Below are 18,149 nucleotides of genomic sequence, written 5' to 3' on the forward strand. Positions count from 1 at the left end.
CTGCCTCCAACCGTGGAGGAAGAACATAGCCATCATAATTAGTTCTATTGATAAAGATAAATATTATTCCCAATGCATGTTTTTAATCCTCTTTAAAGTCATCCAAGTTGGTGGAATGCATTGTGACTTTGTCAGATTTCTTTGTGCAGGACTGGATACAAGGTTGTGCTGCTGCCATTGATTGGTGCTAGGTCTCATATCATGACTTCTGTGATCCAGCTTGCTTAATTGGTAGCATATTGATATGAGCTCCTGTAGCATATCCATCAGTGTTTATAAAGGAATCAGTACAGCCATGTGTTGGCTGCAGGGTTCACATGATGTAGGTAGGTAGCCAGCTCTTTGATACTGGCTAGGAGACATTAAGATAATTTCAGAGATTTTCTCTTAATTTCTTTTGGCATATTATATACATTATATCTAATATTCAGTCCTGAAGTCTTTTTGTTCTGTCCACTTTCATCTATTGCAATCCTGAGCTGATCATTTGTAACACAATGTGTACCACTCTTAGATCAATAAATAAAGATTCTTATAATACACATTTTTATTAAGTCATATCTACAACACAATTTGTTTCAGGGATGCTTAAAATAGAGCAAACTTCACTTATTACAATGAATACAGTCTCTTCAGGGGAAAAAATATTTCTCTCCCGAGACCGCTCCTACTGCTCCATGCACCCACCCACCCGTGGCAAAAATCTTTTCCCTGCAGAGAACCTACAGCTGACCAAAATAAGTTATTTTTCTAGCCAAATTTTTATTGAGGACACAGTTAAGATGTTATTTAAAAAGAAATACTTCAAAAAAAGAGGTGCGGTTCCATCCCACTGTTTTGCACTTAGCATCTCAGCAACCCTTTTATCAATCTAACCTAGTGCAAAATTGCAAAGCACAAAATTACATAGTTAACAGGCATTATGAATGATCACACTACTTTTATTTTTTTTATAAGGCGACAACCATTTTGAACACCTTTCTCCTGCCTTTCACCGCACTTCTGAGCGTGGCCAACTGGTGGATTCTGAGGCAAGGGAGAACAAAACAAATCCAGGCCCCAATATTGCACCACACGTTTCTCACAGAACCCACAAGTCCAGCCAATGGCCCCTTTGCTAGTAACTAACAGCACAATCCTATGCATGTCTACTTAGAAGTAGGCCCCACTGAATTCAATGCGACTTTTTAAACCAAGGAGGACTGCAGGCCCAAAGCTATTATCTTCTACCACATACCTAATTTAAGGCCACTAAGGTGTTAAGACTGCCAAAAAAAAAAAAAAGACAGCACCAAACTACATAGTGACTATGCATAAGGGCAGTTGCTATGTATAAGAAAAGTTAGGTCATCTAAGCATTTCATTATTATTTTTTACAAGAAAACACGTTTTTAATTCAGATCCAGATTAACAGATGCGCAACCATCCCCTTTCCTGTAACCTCACGAGGGTCAGTGTCGGTTTAAAAAAGCGCTTTTCACAATGGCGCTTTTAAGCGGCTGACGTGAAAATCGATTGAAGGTCTCTTAAATTTATTTATTTTTTACTCAGGACGGTCCTGAACGGTGAAGAAAAATGGGGGTCGGCGACACGCGCCCACTCCCCAACGAATTAAAAAAACACCATCCCGTTTAAAGTTTTACCTCAGCGCGGGGGGAAGGTAGGAAGTAAAATAGAGATGGCGTGTCTTGATATATATATATCTTTGAAACGCTCTTACTACGTGACAACGCTATATGGCAGCCTCTCTCGGGTTAAAAAATAAACCGAATAAGCGTTAAAAATTGAGGGGGGGGAGTGAGCAAATTATTAGGACCAAGTCCCGCCTTGGCCCCTTTTGGGTGTGGCGAAGCGCCGTGGGCGGAGTCTCTCTCTAGGGGCGCTTTCTGGAGCAGCTGCTGACATGTTTTAAAGGGAGGGGAGGGGAAATTTGTGGATTTGGTTGTGGTGGTGGGGTGTTTTTATTTATTTATTATTTAAAGGGGGGGAAGAGAGAAAGCCTTTGTTTTCCATTTCAACGAGTTCAAAGGTTTGCCCTAGAAGATGGTAAGTTAAGTAAAAAAAGTGGTGTTCCAAGTTCTTCAGGGGCAGCCACGTTTTTACTTCGTCGGTAAAAAGAATGGCTTTTCAGAGAACCGCGAGGGCTAAGTCGGGGGATGGAGCCGGGGGCGGGGAGAGGTTCCCCCCCATCCATGTAAGGAAGGGGGAACGGGGTCCATTCGTCTTCCCTTTCGGAATCTAGCGGCGCGCGCGACGAGGTGCGCTTTTTGTGAGGGGAGGAGAGGCCGGCTCGACTCGGCCTCGAAATAGCGGCTTGGGGCGAAGGCGGCTCGTCCTCCTCCGCACCTATTGAGGGGTCGAGGGCTGCCGTGGGGGACGGGAAGAGAAGCGGGCCTCGAAAGGCTTCGTGAAAAGCCGTCGGAAAGGCCTCCGTAGAGCGCGAGGAGGGAAGGCGGTGAGGGGAAAAGGGCACCATTTTGTCGCGCGGCGATTTTTAAAAAAACTTTATTTGAAGGCGCTGCCCCTCCCGCAAAACGGGTCCCCCCCCTTTTGTTGGGTGTCTGGAACTGGAAGAGAATAGTCCTCTCCAACGGATCAGCTAACGCTGAATTTGAGCACGCGTGTTGTGTGTGTGGAGTGCGAAGCGAGCGGCTCCAAACGCGCAAGAATGGCGGGCACCGCCGCTGCGTTCGTACTGCGCACGCGCACCAGGCCCTGCCGCTTTGCGACTGAAGAAGAACGGTCTTAATTTGGGTTCGTGGCTAACGTGAAGTGTCTAATAATGAGCATCGGTTGGCAGTAATATCGGGGGTGCGGGGCACCTGTTCACTGTGGTTCGTTTCTTTCTTGGATGAAACATGTCTAGTAGTTACTTAACTCTTGTCAACTAGGAGGTGGCGGCGTGGAGGAAACTGCGAGAAGGGGCTTCTTCAATCTGTGCAGCCTTGGTGCAAGCTGCCCTGCGAGATCGGAGGGGGGGCGGGGAGGGTGTAGGGAGCGCGCACTTTTATTTCAAGGGTTTGGGATCCCAAGCAGCCCGCAAGGCTCCTAAGCATCCTGGCGATTGCTTTGCAGCCCGAGCCATCTCTTGCCCAATGAAAATGCCTCCTGCTTGTTCTCCCTCGGGGGGTCTCCAGCTGCTTCTCAGTGTCCAGGCAGCAGCGCCATTCATTGGACATGAGGGGCCTCCGGGGTGGGGTAGGGTGGGGTGGGACAAGGTGGGGAGGAAGGAGCAGGGCAGCTGCCCATACCAATGTGGCTGCCCGGTATGGGCCTCCATCCCAGCTGCCCAATCCACCAAGGGGGTGCAACACTTGCACCAGCAACCCACACTGCATCTCTGCAACTAGGTAGGGACAGGTACCTTTGATCTTGTAAAGACCCCACAGAACTACTCGCTCAAATATTCTGTTTAATTCTTAAATCGAGGCCTTAAGATTTTAAGAGTTTCCAGTATTTTTATTATAGAGTCATACCTCCTGTTACGTTTACTTCATGATACATTTTTTTAGGTTGTGCCTTGCGGTGACCCGGAAGTAGCAGAAAGGGATACTTCAGGGTTTCTCCACTCACACATGCGCAGATGCACAAAATGACATGTGCAGAAGTCGCGAATCGCAACCCGTGCGTGGACAGATGCGCCGCTACAGGTTGCATTCTATTCATGTTGCGAACGGGCCTCCGGAAAGGATCCCGTTCGCAACCAGAGGTGCCGCTGTACATGTGTTGTATAGGCATGTGTTGCTTGGAGACTGTAATGAATCTACAATAGGACCAATGTTTTTCTCTTTGTGGTACAGTACTTAAAATTTTCCAATGCAACATTCTTAAACAGTCATGTTGCAGACAAGCGTCAAGGGAAGGTAAAAAGAATCCTGATGTTAGCTAGAAAAATGCACTTGGTATTCTGTTCTGCGTGTTAGTTTTATCCATATAGAGCAGAAAATGTCTAATAAACAAGTGTGAAAATTCTTATAAAATGGTATATAAATTTGTTCATAGTCTGCTGCAAATCAAGACTCCCAAAACATTACCCGAGAAGAAAATGCTCAGTTGCCTGCAACAAGCCAAGGCTATGTTCTGCCTGAAGGGAAAATCATGCCAAATACCATTTTTGTGGGTGGAATTGACATTCGGGTATGTATTCTTTTTATTTTGGGCTTATTAAGATTTGTTAAAATTGGTGCATTGATCTGTCTTGAGGACTTGGGGCAGATGAGTATATGCACAATAAAGGCACAATAAGCTTTTATGGGAACTTAAGTCTTTTTGAACTTAATGGAACTTAATTCTGATTAGACATGCATAGGATTGCACTGAAAAACTACTCTAGCCCAGATATTACTTAAGGTTCCCTATTTGGTTGCTTTATGTGGAGGTATTATCACTAGTGCTGCTTTTAAATACATTACTCAGACTTAAGAATTTTCATCTTGCCACAATAAAAAAAAATCAGTGGCTGTCCAGAGTAGGAGCAAATGTTTGGCACATTGTAATCACAAGATCTTCAAATGCAGCTGGAGAGCTAGTAGCATTGCTACTTTAGTCAAAATACCTCTAATTTGGTATTCAAAAAACTGCACAGCCTTTAGAAATGATTGTTACAACCTTATTTTCTCTTGGAGAAATATCTTGTGCTCAGGATGCATTGAAGAAAATATATGCAGTAAGCCTCAGAAACCCAATGAGAACTTTTAGGCAGTGTGCTGCCTTCTTACATTGAGACTCAGTACTTCTCAGCCTCCCTCAGTGATCATACTAAGGATAATTCCAGTTCTCTCACTCATACATGCCTTTCCCCCATTACCTTCTGTTCTTATGCTGGTGACTAAAGCTAGCTATTTTAAATTTTGTTTTAAGTTTTAAGATATCCTCAGTCAGCAGTGTTAGAAACTGAGATTAAATCTAGGAGCAAAATGGCAAAAACCTAAGTTATGGGCACAGCACTGGAATGTCTAGGCGTGCTTTTTTTAATAAGAAGAATACAAAGCTGAAAATGAATGAACTGCAGCTAAAATGTTATGTTCATTTTTCACATGGTCTAGTCCTTCCCCTGCCCACCCCCTAATATTCTTAAGAGGGTCTTCTCCAGTCTTCAGAGAGTAGCTGGAAGTGGGGAGGCAGAAAAAAGTCCTCCTTTCCTCCCAGTTTTAATCTGAAATCTTAGGCGCAGTACTGTTCCCAGAGCTCATAAACTGCTCGCACTAATGAAATTTCCTGTTGCAAAATGCGCCTAGAACAATGGGAGTTTCGAACACTGTTGCTAGCACATAGAATAGGCATATTGGCTCCATTCAGCTTCTAGCACTTCGTTAAGCAACAATAATTTATTGTTGCTGCAGGATCATAAACTGCTGAGAGTTAATTATTTTGCTGCAAACACTTTAAAAACAATTTTGAAGCCATACTTGCTAGATTCTTGATTCTGCAATGATTTTCACTGTGCCTTTGTTCATATGCTGCAATGTACTTCTAGATGGATGAGACAGAAATTCGGAGCTTCTTTGCACGATATGGCACTGTTAAAGAAGTGAAAATAATCACCGACAGAACTGGTGTGTCCAAGGGGTGAGTAGATTGCCTTGATAACAATGTGACCATTAATAAGGTTCCAGTTACAGATAGGTAGCCGTGTTGGTCTGCCATAGTCAAAACAAAAAAAAATTTTTTCCTTCCAGTACATTAATAAGGTGTCAGTCATACCAAATTAGCCTATTAGCTGCTAGGGTAAATGTGGATGGGTAAGATAAGCACAGGAAGTATCAGTTGCTGTTAGAGATATCAGTACATCGTAGATCTATGTGAGCTGTGAATTGGTTAATTGCAGCCAAGAACACTGTAAATGGTTTAGTGTCTCTCTGATTTTTAACTCATGTCTTTGTATTTTATTGTAATAGTGTTTTGATTTTGTCCTGCTAAATATGTTTGCAGGCCTTCAGAAGAGATTAGGTATGAGTTTAAAGTAGTCGCCTCCTGTAGAATACCGTTCTTGTTTTACATTTGATGCTGCTGTGTATTTTATATCTGTTAAAGTATTTTATTTTTTCCCTCTGACAATTTGATGAAGAGTGGGATGTAAATGCAACAAATAAAAAAGTACATATGTGTTTAATCAATATTGTAAGCCACTTTGTGGGATCTTGTAGCCAAAGGGTGGGATATAAATCTTCAAAATAAATGGAATTTATTAAGAAGCAATGTGGCTATCAATAAATCCACTTGTCCTTGACTTTGAGAATTACAACGAAGTGACAATCAAGTTTGAGAAATTAGTAGTGTCTCCACCCCCAACTTTCAGGAACATAACTGCCATCATCCATTCTTCATCTCAGTTTGGCTTGGGACTGTACTTGCCTTGATGTTTTTCTTCTAGTCTATGAGGTTCAGTTTAAGTGGTGGTACTAATGCTGAAAGGTTACACTACTGTAGCTAATTTTGACTTACCTTTGCAGATATGGATTCGTGTCATTTTTGGACAATGTTGATGTACAGAAAATAGTAGAAGTAAGTTGTCATTTGGGATGTCTTATATGTGAGAATTATCTTCAATATCCAAGGGTTCAGTTCTGGTTTGGCATGGGATCAGTAAGGGGTTCAACTTGTAAAGAGAACATTGGATTAGAGTGGCTGATCTTGGTTTCAGGTGGGATGCAAATTGACTGTTTTCAAGAGTCTCCTTTCTACCCAAAGACTGCTTCTTCTCATTCCAAATGTTCATCTAGCAGATAACTCTGTATCTTCTTGCATTGTGTTCAGTCTGCTATACTTCTGATTATAATTTGTTTACACAAAGGTTCTTAGCCTCTGTAGAAATGGTTGCATTATCAGGCAATGCTTGCAGGTTTTAAACTGCTATTGAAAAATAATGATTTATTGATAAGTGTACATCACTCCTGAATAACTGACTTTATTCATTGAAGAAATGAGTAAGCTTCTGTAGCTGCTTCACCAGATCAAGGTACATCAAAGTTCTTTGCCCGAATAAGTTTAAAAAGAAACTCTTTTTTTGAAATCTGTGTTTAGTGTAACAGTACACTACCAGTGTGGTAAAAATCTTTTTCTTTTTTCTTTTGTACTGTTCCGCCTTTTTGCTTATTTTACAGAATATATTTGCTGCTTCCAATTTGTCAGTTAACACTTCTAGAAAAAAATAAATTATAATAGAGAAAGTACTAATTAGAATGACATACCATGAAAGCAGTTGCAGATGCTTGTGGCGTTTGTATGTTCCATAGTCTGCAGTGTTTAACCCAGTTAAGAAAATGTACGGATCAAACTCTGACATAACTCTTTTTTCAGTCACAAATCAACTTCCATGGGAAGAAACTCAAACTAGGACCTGCAATAAGAAAACACCCAAACCTATGTGAGTATCATTAAACGTGTTCAACTGTATCAGGTGAAACTTTGTAGTACCAAACTTAATGTTGTTACTGTAATTTATAAGTATAAATCACAGCAATAATTATGGAATTTAAACATAAATAACTTATACGGATTTGTACCATAGTGTGTTGTTTTGCTGATAAAACCAAATATTTTTACAGAGCATTTGTAATTCTTCCCAGGGAACAGCAGGGAAGACCTGCAGAGATGTCCCAAGCTCTGCCTGCTTGTGCTAGCCATGGCAGAATGTGGTGTTCATGGGTGTTTTCTGCCTTATTGCTAGACTCTTCGGGTTGACATAGCTGAAAGGCCCAAGCATCCATGGAGTTTTGAATCCAGAAGATCTCCACTGGCGACCTGTCCTAAAACACTGTTTCAGAGCTTTCCACCAGCAGGAGAACCTTCAGTGATAGCTTCCTGTTTGGGCAAAGCAGGGACTGCCAACACGGCAAAGCTCTCCTCAGCTGGCAGTTCCTTTCTCTTAATAAGTCCAGTGGAGAGACAGCTATATGCTATCCTAGTGCCTCACCCAGTTCACATAGGATGTGTGTTTGACTGCCTCTTGTGGATGCAATCCTAAACACACTAACTAGGGAGTAAGCCTCATTGAAGACTGTGAGATTTACTACTTGGTGAACGTGCATTCACAAGAGTAACTCTTGTGCATGATGTAGTTCAGTGGCATATCTGCTAGTACTGTCTGTGACTTCTGTGGAACTAGAAAAATATTACAGTACCAGCTGTACAATTTCTTCAGGATAAAGGAGCCTAAACTTGTATTTTAAAATACAACACACTTGCAACTTGGGCACATTTAACTTGTGCGCATTCAGCTTTACACGCTTGGCAATTAAAAACACACACACAATTGAAAAGGGTGTGGGCACCCAAGAAAAAAAAACTTTGGCAATTGCACCCAATGTGTTTTGACAATATGTGATTTTGGCTTTAGGCGCTATGCCCAGAATGTAACCCCCACGTAAGTTGTGGGCTTACTGTATATGAAAGTTCTCAATGCTTCCCTTGTCTTCCAAGGTGCCTATCATGTGCCACCGAGACCAGTGCTTATTAATTCGCCCACACCTCAGTTCCACAGCGTTTGGAGCAACCAGGAAGCATATTTGCAGCCTCAAGCTGTGATGAGTCCTGTCACACAATATGTTCAGGTAACATTTTCTAAAGTAGGGCCTTAATACAAATGAACAGCACTCCACAGCTATTTTATATTTCGGGTTACTAAAAAAAAATGAATTTAAAGATTCAATGTTTTCTGCATAGAGGGCGGACAAATGTGACTTAAGCAGTACTACAAGAATAAGGGTTGTATGTTGTAACCATTACTCCTTGCTTCCTTGTCTATTGCAAAGGCTTGGAATGGGTTACATTTAGCTATATTTAAATCAGGGCTTCTTTTCTAGAAAAAGAGGTGCCGGGACCTTTTGTTAGGGGTGGGGGGAGCAACCAACTAAAGTTGTTTTCACGTGGGAGGACATCTCTTCTTCACCTGTTCACCATGGCAAAATAACATAAACTGCCGCTGCCTACATCACGCAGCTCCAAGTGCCATGGTGCTTCTATACAGTGGCGTAGCGTGGGTTGTCAGCACCCGGGGCAAGGCAAGTAATTTGCACCCCCTAACCCATGGATTTGCGCCCCCTAACCCCCAGATGTTGTGCCCGGTGCGGCCGGCCCCCCCTGCACCCCCCACGCTACGCCACTGCTTCTATAGCACAGCACCGAGCACTGTGACGGGGAACAGCAACGCTACAGAGGTGCCGGAACTCAGTTCCAGTTAGTTCCGGCTTTAAAAAGCCCTGATTAAAATACTTCTGAAAAATTACATGAGAACTGGCAAACATAAAATGCACGTGGGATAAAGGCTTCATTCTCCTGACACAGAATATTCATGTAGTTTGTGCCTCCCATATGACATGAACTGTTAATCTAAATCTAATCTAATCTTCCATATTTACATCTTTCCAGAAGCATGTAAATCTTATAAGTTGTCTGTCAGGGAAGGTGGGATTCTCATGAATTATTTCATATGGGGTGGGACTCTTTGTACAGTAAATAGCTGTACAACAGCCTTTTTACCTTTTGAAACAAAGCTTTCTACTAAACTAAATGCAGTTTTGAATTTGTCATAACTCATATGTTCCTCTTAACTAGTCAGTTCGCTCAAGACAGCAGTCTTTTTGTGTGGTGTCTTGCTATTAGAACTTCAGATACAGTTATGTTTGCAGGTCCTTTCCACTTCAAATCTGGTTTAACTAAACTTATCTTAGACCTGTGGAGACATATATTTGGTTTAAACGTAAACGAACCAGCAGTAACCTCAGGCTCACATTCTCCTTGCCTTTACATGTGAGGGGAGGAGATTTAAAGCTTCCTGGCTTCTTCTTCTTGTTGTTGTTTTTTTAAAAAAGAACTTGTGATTTGAGGAAAATATTTGCCAAGTTTGGATGCAGCAAGAAATAGGAAGTTTTAAATAACTAAAGAAGAGCTCTGCTGGATCTGGTCAAAGACAATAGCACTCAAGTTACTCATGATTCCCAACAACTGGTATTAAGAGGTATACTGTCTCCTGTCTCTATGCATGAAGGTGAAGAGGATGCATGGGGCTGTGCCATGGTTAACAAGTCATCGTCTGCTATTGGGTATACACCACACCATACATTTACTAGCTAACCTGGCCCTTTGCCCATTATATTTGCCTTGTAAGATTATACTTTTGCCTAACAATAGATTTTTTTTTTTTAACTTTCAGGCATATCCTTATGGGTCACCAGCTTTATTAATTCAGCAACAGGTACCTGTAGGGTTTCAGCCTGCTTACAACTATCAGGTTTGTGTTGAAATACATTTCAATTCTACTATTGAAATGTGAAAGCCAAGCTTGATTAAGCCTGATCTCTTTAATTTTAGATGAATACTTAGTTTAAATATGTCTGGCAGATTGTTCAGATTGATTTAGATTTGTGAATAAATGGCTATAAAATGATTTAGATTTGTTAATAAGATTTGCTCTAAGAACAGTTACCAAAATGGGAGTAGTCTTGAGTGATGTGGTGGTAGTATATCTGAATGGATATTTGATTGAATTTACCTTTGTGGTCACTGAGCTGCTTTAAGCATAAGACCTTTTTTCAGTCTGTTGTAAATAATCCTGACAAAACTTACAATAAAAGGGCAGTATCCACATTAAAAAGAATAAAATGTTGGCTACAGTGAGGCATGTCCTGCTACAAAGGCAAAAGTCCTTGCGCCAATGGGATTACTTACTTGGATACAACCCTTGGTGCCCTATCCTTGTCCAGTTCTGTCACTGAGATGGCTTGCTTCTTCTCTTTCCTCCTCTCGCCCCTTTGAAGAGATCATGTATTCTGTTTATAGTACTGTATTCAGCTTGTGCAAATCCTGATTCAACAGATCTTCATAAACTTGGTGAAAATACATTCAGATTTCTGCTCACACATAGCATTATTGTGAATCTTAGGACTGACATTTTTTAAAAAACACTTTGAGGTAAAAAAAATTTTTGAAATAAATAAACTGTTGAACTGTCTACTGCTAAAGGCTGCTGCATATTGAAACATCTTATTTATTTTTTAAGGTTCCACCACAATGGCCACCTGGAGAACCCAGAAACTATATTGTGCCTCCGGTAAGAGGGTCACACTTCATGTATTTAAGCTTGATTGACAAAAAAAATAATTCAGATACTGAAGTACTGCCACAATAGTGTCTCATTAAAAATGGAAGGATTTTTCTACAGTGGAAGTGAGTGCTGAAAAAGGTTCCCAGTCTGTTTTTCGGCAGAGTGCTGAAGTTGCGCATTTGGCCCATGTTAAGGTTAAGAGTTAAATTTTACATCCCAACCTTTACACTAGACATTTCAAGAAAGCCACAAAAATCTATGGACTAGACAGCACAGTTAGGCGTGCGTGAAGTGCATATTTGAATTTTTTCCTCCCCCACTCCCTCCTTCCCTTCTTCCTATAAATTCCTGTATATGCGTAATACTCCCACTCTATTATGCCTTGGTCAGACCACACCTGGAGTACTGTGTCCATTTCTGGGCACCACAATTTAGGAAGGATAGTGTCAAGATGGATGGAACGTGCAGAAGGAGACGACCAAGATAATCAAGTGTATGGAAACCAAGCCTTATGAGGAATAGTTGAGGGAGTTGGCTATGAAATTCCTGCATTGCAGGTGTTGCACTAGGTGACCCTTGTGATCCCTTCCAACTCTGCAATTGTCGTTCTATGAAAATTCTTTTTACTTATGGTCACCAATCTATGCAGATACCCAATACCCATTACTATACATTATTTCATATCTGTAATAATTTTTGTATATATACTTCAACATAACTTTGTTAATATATTCAGAACCATTTATCTGAGTTTTTATTGTTTTGTTTTAATTTTATGTAATTCTTCCATGTTATACGCTTCAGTGTTAACAAAGATACAGTTCAATCCATGTTAAGAGTTTAAAAATAAAAATGAATAAATACTGTGCTATCAAAACCTGTGGGATTGGTTTGTTGTTTATCTTCACTGGCATGGTGACTACTGGTTCTATAGTTGCTCCTATGCCAGCCTAAGGTTATAGCTATTTTAAGAATAAGGACAGACCTTTCTGATAGTTGCCACATTCCTATTTAATTATCCTATTCTTACTAACGAGAGAGCTTATTTTGAGGTGTGTTAAGGATGCATAATAAAGTGACTGTCCAGCACCTCATAAATTATCTCGCCACCCTCAATATTTACAACAAGCAGCATAGAGAAGTAGAGGTGGAAGGTCCAGGGTGGCTCTGTGAGTGATAGCTGTAGATTGGGGGGGGGGATGATGGGTTCCAAGAGATGCTGAGGCTGGTAGGGTAGGAATGCTGTGCATAGCAGTTCGTTGTATTATAATTACTGGATGGCCCATCCAACCCTTTGAGCTTTTAACTGGGTTGGGAGCAAAAGGTCACAATTTCATATAATAGCTTGCATATAATACTTCCATTTCTTCTTCACCTGGAATAGACAGTGTCAATTTATATTAACTCTTATACTTTGCATTTTACATAGGCTTATACCATGAATTATGGTGGTGATTTGGAGGTAGGCGCAGAACAGGCAGAGTGTTCTATGGCCGAGACTGCACAGTCCTGTGGAAACAGTCCACAAAAGGTACCCATGATTTCTTTCAACATCCCCAAAGGGGAACAGGAGAGATAAGGAAATGCAGAGTATGAAAAAGGGGTGTGTGTGTGCGCATTGCTTCTCTCTGTTCCTGAAGTATTTTGTGGCCAAGGGTGAATAGAAATACTCGAGTTAAATAAGAAAAGGCTTCTGTCTTGCTTCATTCAGCATCTTGTCCTATGCTTGGCCTTTACATTTTAGCATTCTCCTATGCGTGAGCCCATTGCTGGAGAAAGTAGCATGGCAATGATAATTAAAGCAATGTGGCCTAAATTTGTTAGCATGGGATTCGTATTTCTGCTGTTGGAGGTCCTTGGCCAGACCAGAATCTACTTGTTTCTTATTACACAAGATGATTAAATGCCTCAAATGGGCAGGAGGCTACAGTAGTATTCTGCCTAGTAGAATGTTCTATTCCAGAGAAACCTTTGACTCCAGCATGGTTTCTCTCTCTCTCTCTCTCTCTGTATATATATACAGTGGTACCTTGGGTTAAGAACTTAATTTGTTCCAGAGGTCCGTTCTTAAGCTGAAACTGTTCTTAACCTGAAGCACCACTTTAGCTAATGGGGCCTCCCGCTGCCGCTGTGCCGCTGGAGCACAATTTCTGTTCTCATCCTGAAGCAAAGTTCTTAACCCGAGGTACTATTTCTGGGTTAGCAGAGTCTGTAACCTGAAGCATATGTAACCCGAGGTACCACTGTATATATATTTGCCATTTTGAATTTCCATGTTTGCATGTCTGAACAACCTTTTAAGTGGAGGATGAGTCCCATAGAGGTGGGGAATGTGTCCTTCATATCTGTCCCCTGGATGGTGCATGTACTTAGTTTGTGTAAATATTCACAGATCAGCAGTATGCTACTATTTTGTTATCTCTGCATTTGGAGTTGTATTGGAACTTTGTCCATAGAATTCCAGATCAAGCATTATATTTATGTAACTTAATCATAGTAAAAACTCTGTTCATTCTGTCCAAACCCCCTGTACCCCTAAGCAAATGATACATTGGGGTTGTAAGTTATTTCTTGTTCTCTTCTCTGTCTTTCCCTAGTTGCTAGTTCTAGAATGCAGCAATCAAGCAAAAGTTGATTTTGATAACGTTATTGTTGGCAGGATCTACCTAATCTAACAAGACTATTTTCAAGACTGCTGTTTGGGACATAATTTATTTAACGCTAGGAAATCCTCACTGTAGATGAAGGGTATTTTTTTAAAGAGAAGGAATGGTTTTAATAAAACTTTCATTTTGTGTTAGTGCTGTGGTGTCTTCCAAAGTGGCTACTAGAAAGGTTACGAAAACAATAAAGATCTGATTTTGGAAATACCAACCTTTGCAGCAAAGGTCTTGGTACAGACAACTTTATTTGTTTTTACCTATGGTGTACATACTGTATTGAAAATAAACTAATAAAATGTAATTACTTTAGAAATCTGTGGACCGAAGCATACAAACGGTAGTGTCATGTCTATGTAACCCAGACAGCAGATTGAGGAACAATATTGTAACTCAGGAGGACTATCTTAAGGTATGAATATGATTGCAGACTACTAGAGAAGATCAAATCATTAGGGCAGCAACTCTTAATCACTTGAATTTTATTAATTTGTTGAAGCGTTGGGTCAACTAACTTGCATTCAGAGCAGACCCATTTAAATTAATGTATCTAAATTGGTCATGGTAATTAATTTTGATAGAGCTATTCTGGGTAAAAGTAAGTTGAAGCCTACCTTTAAAGCTTACTGCTGCTCCTGTTTGGGACCTAAAGAAATCAGGATAATTGCGTGTTCTGACTGCAGACTTGACAGCGGCAACTACAAATAAGCACCTGCCTTCATAAGCCTTATTGCCACATTTTAATTTGGCATTGAAACGTTCTTACTAAATTTAGTAAGGCGATGGTAGGGCTGGGCAATAAATGGTTTTCAACAACAACAATATATCACCAGGTAAATATCTTGATATATCACAATATATATCTGCGGCGGCAGAAGGCCTTGCTGGGGCTCCCCACAGTGACAGAGGGTTCCACTGTACCTGCCTGCGGTTGTGGAGGGTGCACCGCACTTCCCTGCAGCAGCAGAGAGCCTTGCCACGCCTCACCACGGCAGAGTGTCTCTCCGCAGTGGCAGAGGGTGCGCCACACTTCCCCCAGCAGCAGCAGGTCCTGACTGTACTCCCGCAGTGGTGGCGGAGACGAGGGTGTGCCATGCTTCCCTGCAGCAGCCGAGGGGTGGTGGTGGAGGGCCTTAAAATGGATTCTGTGCATGCATAAGCCCCTTAGGTTAACTAAACTTTCTTCTACTTTCTGGGAGTAAGCCTCATTGAATTAAGTAGGGCTTGCTTGTGAGTAGACACACATTTGCTTGCACTGCTTACTGAAAAACGCCCTACGCATCATTCTCGCATAGTACCCAACCTCCCATTTCAGCATAAGGCAGCCAGCTAAATCTTTCCCCCCACAGAAGCCCCCCCACAAGCCCTCTTCCCACCAATTTCTTCATTTAGCAAGTAAGCAAGCAAGCAAGCAAAAAGATAGTCTCCTTTAAATAAATATAAAAAGCTTCCTTTTTGATATGGAGGAAAGCTATTTAGGGGAAATCAACGCCACCAGAAAATAACAACAACAACAATAATAAATTTAATTTATATCCCACCCTCCCCAGCCAAAGCCGGGCTCAGAGCGGCTAACAACAGTAAAATAATACAGCATTCTAAAATCAATTCATTATAAAATCAGTTCAAATCAAATTAATTAATAAAAATTCTTCCCTCTCTTTTTTTCACTGGTGGGGGTGTGAGGGAAGAAAGAACTTTATGAAAAGTATAATTGTGCTCTAATTTCTCTCTTTTCTTTCTCCTTCCTCCTTGCCACCTTTGTAGGAGAAAAGGGCACATCATTTTAGAAGAAGCAGAGCTGTACTCAAATCTGTTTGATTAATGACATTGACCTGAAGTGCTTCATCTATTGCGTTTAAAAGAGAGAGATTACATACACACGTATATAAAAACGCACTTGACAATTATGTAGCCTTATTGGCAAAAGTTGTTTCAAGTTGGAGTTTGTTTGAATTATATGTTATCTATTGCTAGACATGTTAGAATGTTGTGTGTTATCTATTTCTAGAAGTGTTTGTTTTACCTTGTCTAGATGTTTCACTGTTCTAAATTTCTAACCAGAAAACTTATTGAGTTCAGTTTAAAAAAAGAGTTAAGTTGTGTTTATTCCTAAGCTTTAAAATATGTATGTTTCTGCATGTTGGCAGTTGCTTCTAACATTTTAACTTGTACCTTCAGTACTTTTTATTTACTTCCAGCTCACACTTAAAAAAACGAAGTTTTTTTTTGCCAGAGGTATTTTTAGAACTGTACTTGAATCAGGTGAAGACATCCAGTTGCAACTCAGTTAGTGCCAGAAGTACATAAGTACAGTGTTGCCTTAAAAATTCAATCAGTGGGGACTTCATTCACTGTGTGTGCTGCTTAGTTTTATCAGTTTGAGAACTGATAATTAAAAGTGTACTCAAGAATGTAACTTAACAGTATTAATTATACTTGGTGAGTTGCACTTTTTTTATACTGAGCCATCTTGGCTAATAGCCATATCCTAAAATTGTGGAAAGAATGAGTACTATACAGTGTGATCTTGTGCTTTTTAAAACTGGTCACCAACTTTAAATCAAAGAATTTGTAAAACTGTTTAATTATGTAGACTTTAGTTTTATATGAGAAGAATTCCACAAAATAAACTCTTTGAAGTGGATTTGTTTTGTGATTGGCTATCAATTTCAATGAATCTTGAAAACCAAGGGATAACTACAGCATGTTAGTAGTACTTTTACTTTGTCTTAGCACAGTTACTGTGTGGGTGAAACATGAGAATGATTAAAAATTCTTTAGAATTCATACATTTCTCCTCTAACCATGGGTGTTGCCAGGATTTTTGTTGAGGAGGCAGGCCTTTTGTTAGGGGGGCAGAACCTCAGCTATTTTTTTAAAAAAATGATTTTTGGGGGGGGGACTGCCCCCCAGCCCTCCCTTGGCTACGCCCATGCCTCTAACTGAAGTCATTGCTCCAGAAAGCAATTAGGAAATCATTAGGATAGTGTTATCCCCACTTTGCCCCACATGTTTTGGTCCTGTTCTCTGCTTGTACATTTGATGTCAGTCAAACAAGACACAGAGGGCAACAATAGGCATAATTTGTTCCACTTGGGTGGGAAAAGAATTTATAATCTCAAAAAGCAGACCTCTGAACTTGCCTCCATGCATAGACCCACATGTAACATCTAATATACTAGGGGGGTGGGCTGCAGCAGTCCAAGTCTGTCAAGATAAAAGGATCTACACGGGCTCCAACCTTGTAGTTAGGGCAAGAATAATATACAGACAAATAAGCAACTATAGTCTCTACTTTCCGAGGTCAACTTATCTAACAATACACATTATTTCACTTGCCAGCTGTCCCATCACAGTCTTGAGCTGATAGATCAGAAGCAGCTATACATAAACCCTTGTGTGCCAGAAACAACTTACTTGCGTACTTAAAGCTTTACCTTTTATACAGGACTTTAGGTTCAGATAATAATAATAATAATAATAATAAAATTTTTATTTATATCCCGCCCTCCCCAGCTGAAGCCAGGCTCAGGGCGGCTAACAACAATCAAATAATCAAACAATCAAATAATCCAACATTCTAAAAACATTTCATTATAAAAATTAATTAAAATCAAATTAATGGCAACCGTTAAGCAAAATTCTGTGCAGGTTGTCAGAGGAGGGAGTCAGGCTGCGCCCTGACCAAAGGCCTGGTGGAACAACTCTGTCTTGCAGGCCCTGCGGAAAGATATCAGGTTCCGCAGGGCCCTAGTCTCTTGTGACAGAGCGTTCCACCAGATTGGAGCCGCAGCTGAGAAAGCCCTGGCTCTAGTTGAGGCCAGCCTAACCTCTCTGTGGCCTGGGACCTTCAGGATGTTTTTATTTGCAGACCGTAGGTTCCTCTGTGGGGCATACCAGGAGAGGCGGTCCCGTAGGTACGAGGGTCCTAGGCCGTATAGGGCTTTAAAGGTTAAAACCAGCACCTTAAACCTGATCCTGTACTCCACCGGGAGCCAGTGCAGCTGGTATAGTACCGGATGAATGTGATCTCGCAGCGAAGACCCCATAAGGAGTCTCGCCGCGGCATTCTGCACCCGCTGGAGTTTCTGGGTCAGTCTCAAGGGCAGCCCCACGTAGAGCGAGTTACAATAATCCAGTCTGGAGGTGACCGTCGCGTGGATCACAGTGGCTAGGTCAGGGCGAGAGAGATAAGGGGCCAACTGCTTAGCTCGGCGGAGATGAAAAAATGCCGCCTTTGTTATAGCTGTAATCTGCGCCTCCATAGAGAGGGAGGTATCGAAGATTACACCCAAACTCTTAACGGACGGTGCTGGCACTAATTGCACCCCCGCAAGAGATGGGAGTTGCCCCCCCAATCCCATATCGTCCCGTCCCAGCCAGAGGACCTCTGTCTTCGAAGGATTTAACTTCAACTGGCTTCCACATAACCATGGATAACT

The 18,149-nt window shown here is 41.2% G+C and overlaps 1 protein-coding gene and 1 long non-coding RNA gene across 6 annotated transcripts in view; one reads left to right on the plus strand and one right to left on the minus strand.

The window, feature by feature from the left end:
• Positions 1-1,500: 1,500 nt before the first annotated feature.
• Positions 1,501-16,351, plus strand: DAZL (deleted in azoospermia like). 5 transcript variants are annotated; one of them, XM_083578269.1, is made up of 11 exons: positions 1,501-1,660; positions 4,003-4,137; positions 5,477-5,568; positions 6,453-6,504; positions 7,300-7,366; positions 8,422-8,552; positions 10,154-10,231; positions 11,000-11,050; positions 12,474-12,575; positions 14,018-14,116; positions 15,472-16,351. In XM_083578269.1, the coding sequence occupies exons 2-11, from the start codon at positions 4,099-4,101 to the stop codon at positions 15,523-15,525; spliced, it is 765 nt and encodes a 254-aa protein (XP_083434395.1). In that variant the 5' UTR covers positions 1,501-1,660; positions 4,003-4,098; the 3' UTR covers positions 15,526-16,351. The 5 variants fall into 5 exon arrangements, with proteins under 5 accessions (XP_083434395.1, XP_083434393.1, XP_083434394.1 ...); XM_083578267.1 differs by lacking the exon at positions 1,501-1,660 and adding an exon at positions 1,845-2,046; XM_083578268.1 differs by lacking the exon at positions 1,501-1,660 and adding an exon at positions 2,275-2,455.
• Positions 6,341-18,149, minus strand: part of LOC310745604 — a 34,814-nt gene continuing 23,005 nt past the window's right edge. Inside the window, exon 6 of the long non-coding RNA XR_014540218.1 lies at positions 6,341-7,140. This is a non-coding gene — a long non-coding RNA (uncharacterized lncRNA). The remainder of the gene's footprint in view (positions 7,141-18,149) is intronic.

The sequence above is a fragment of the Podarcis filfolensis genome (genome assembly GCF_964270895.1).
Source record: "Podarcis filfolensis genome assembly, chromosome: 12".
NCBI classification, from domain to species: domain Eukaryota; kingdom Metazoa; phylum Chordata; class Lepidosauria; order Squamata; family Lacertidae; genus Podarcis; species Podarcis filfolensis.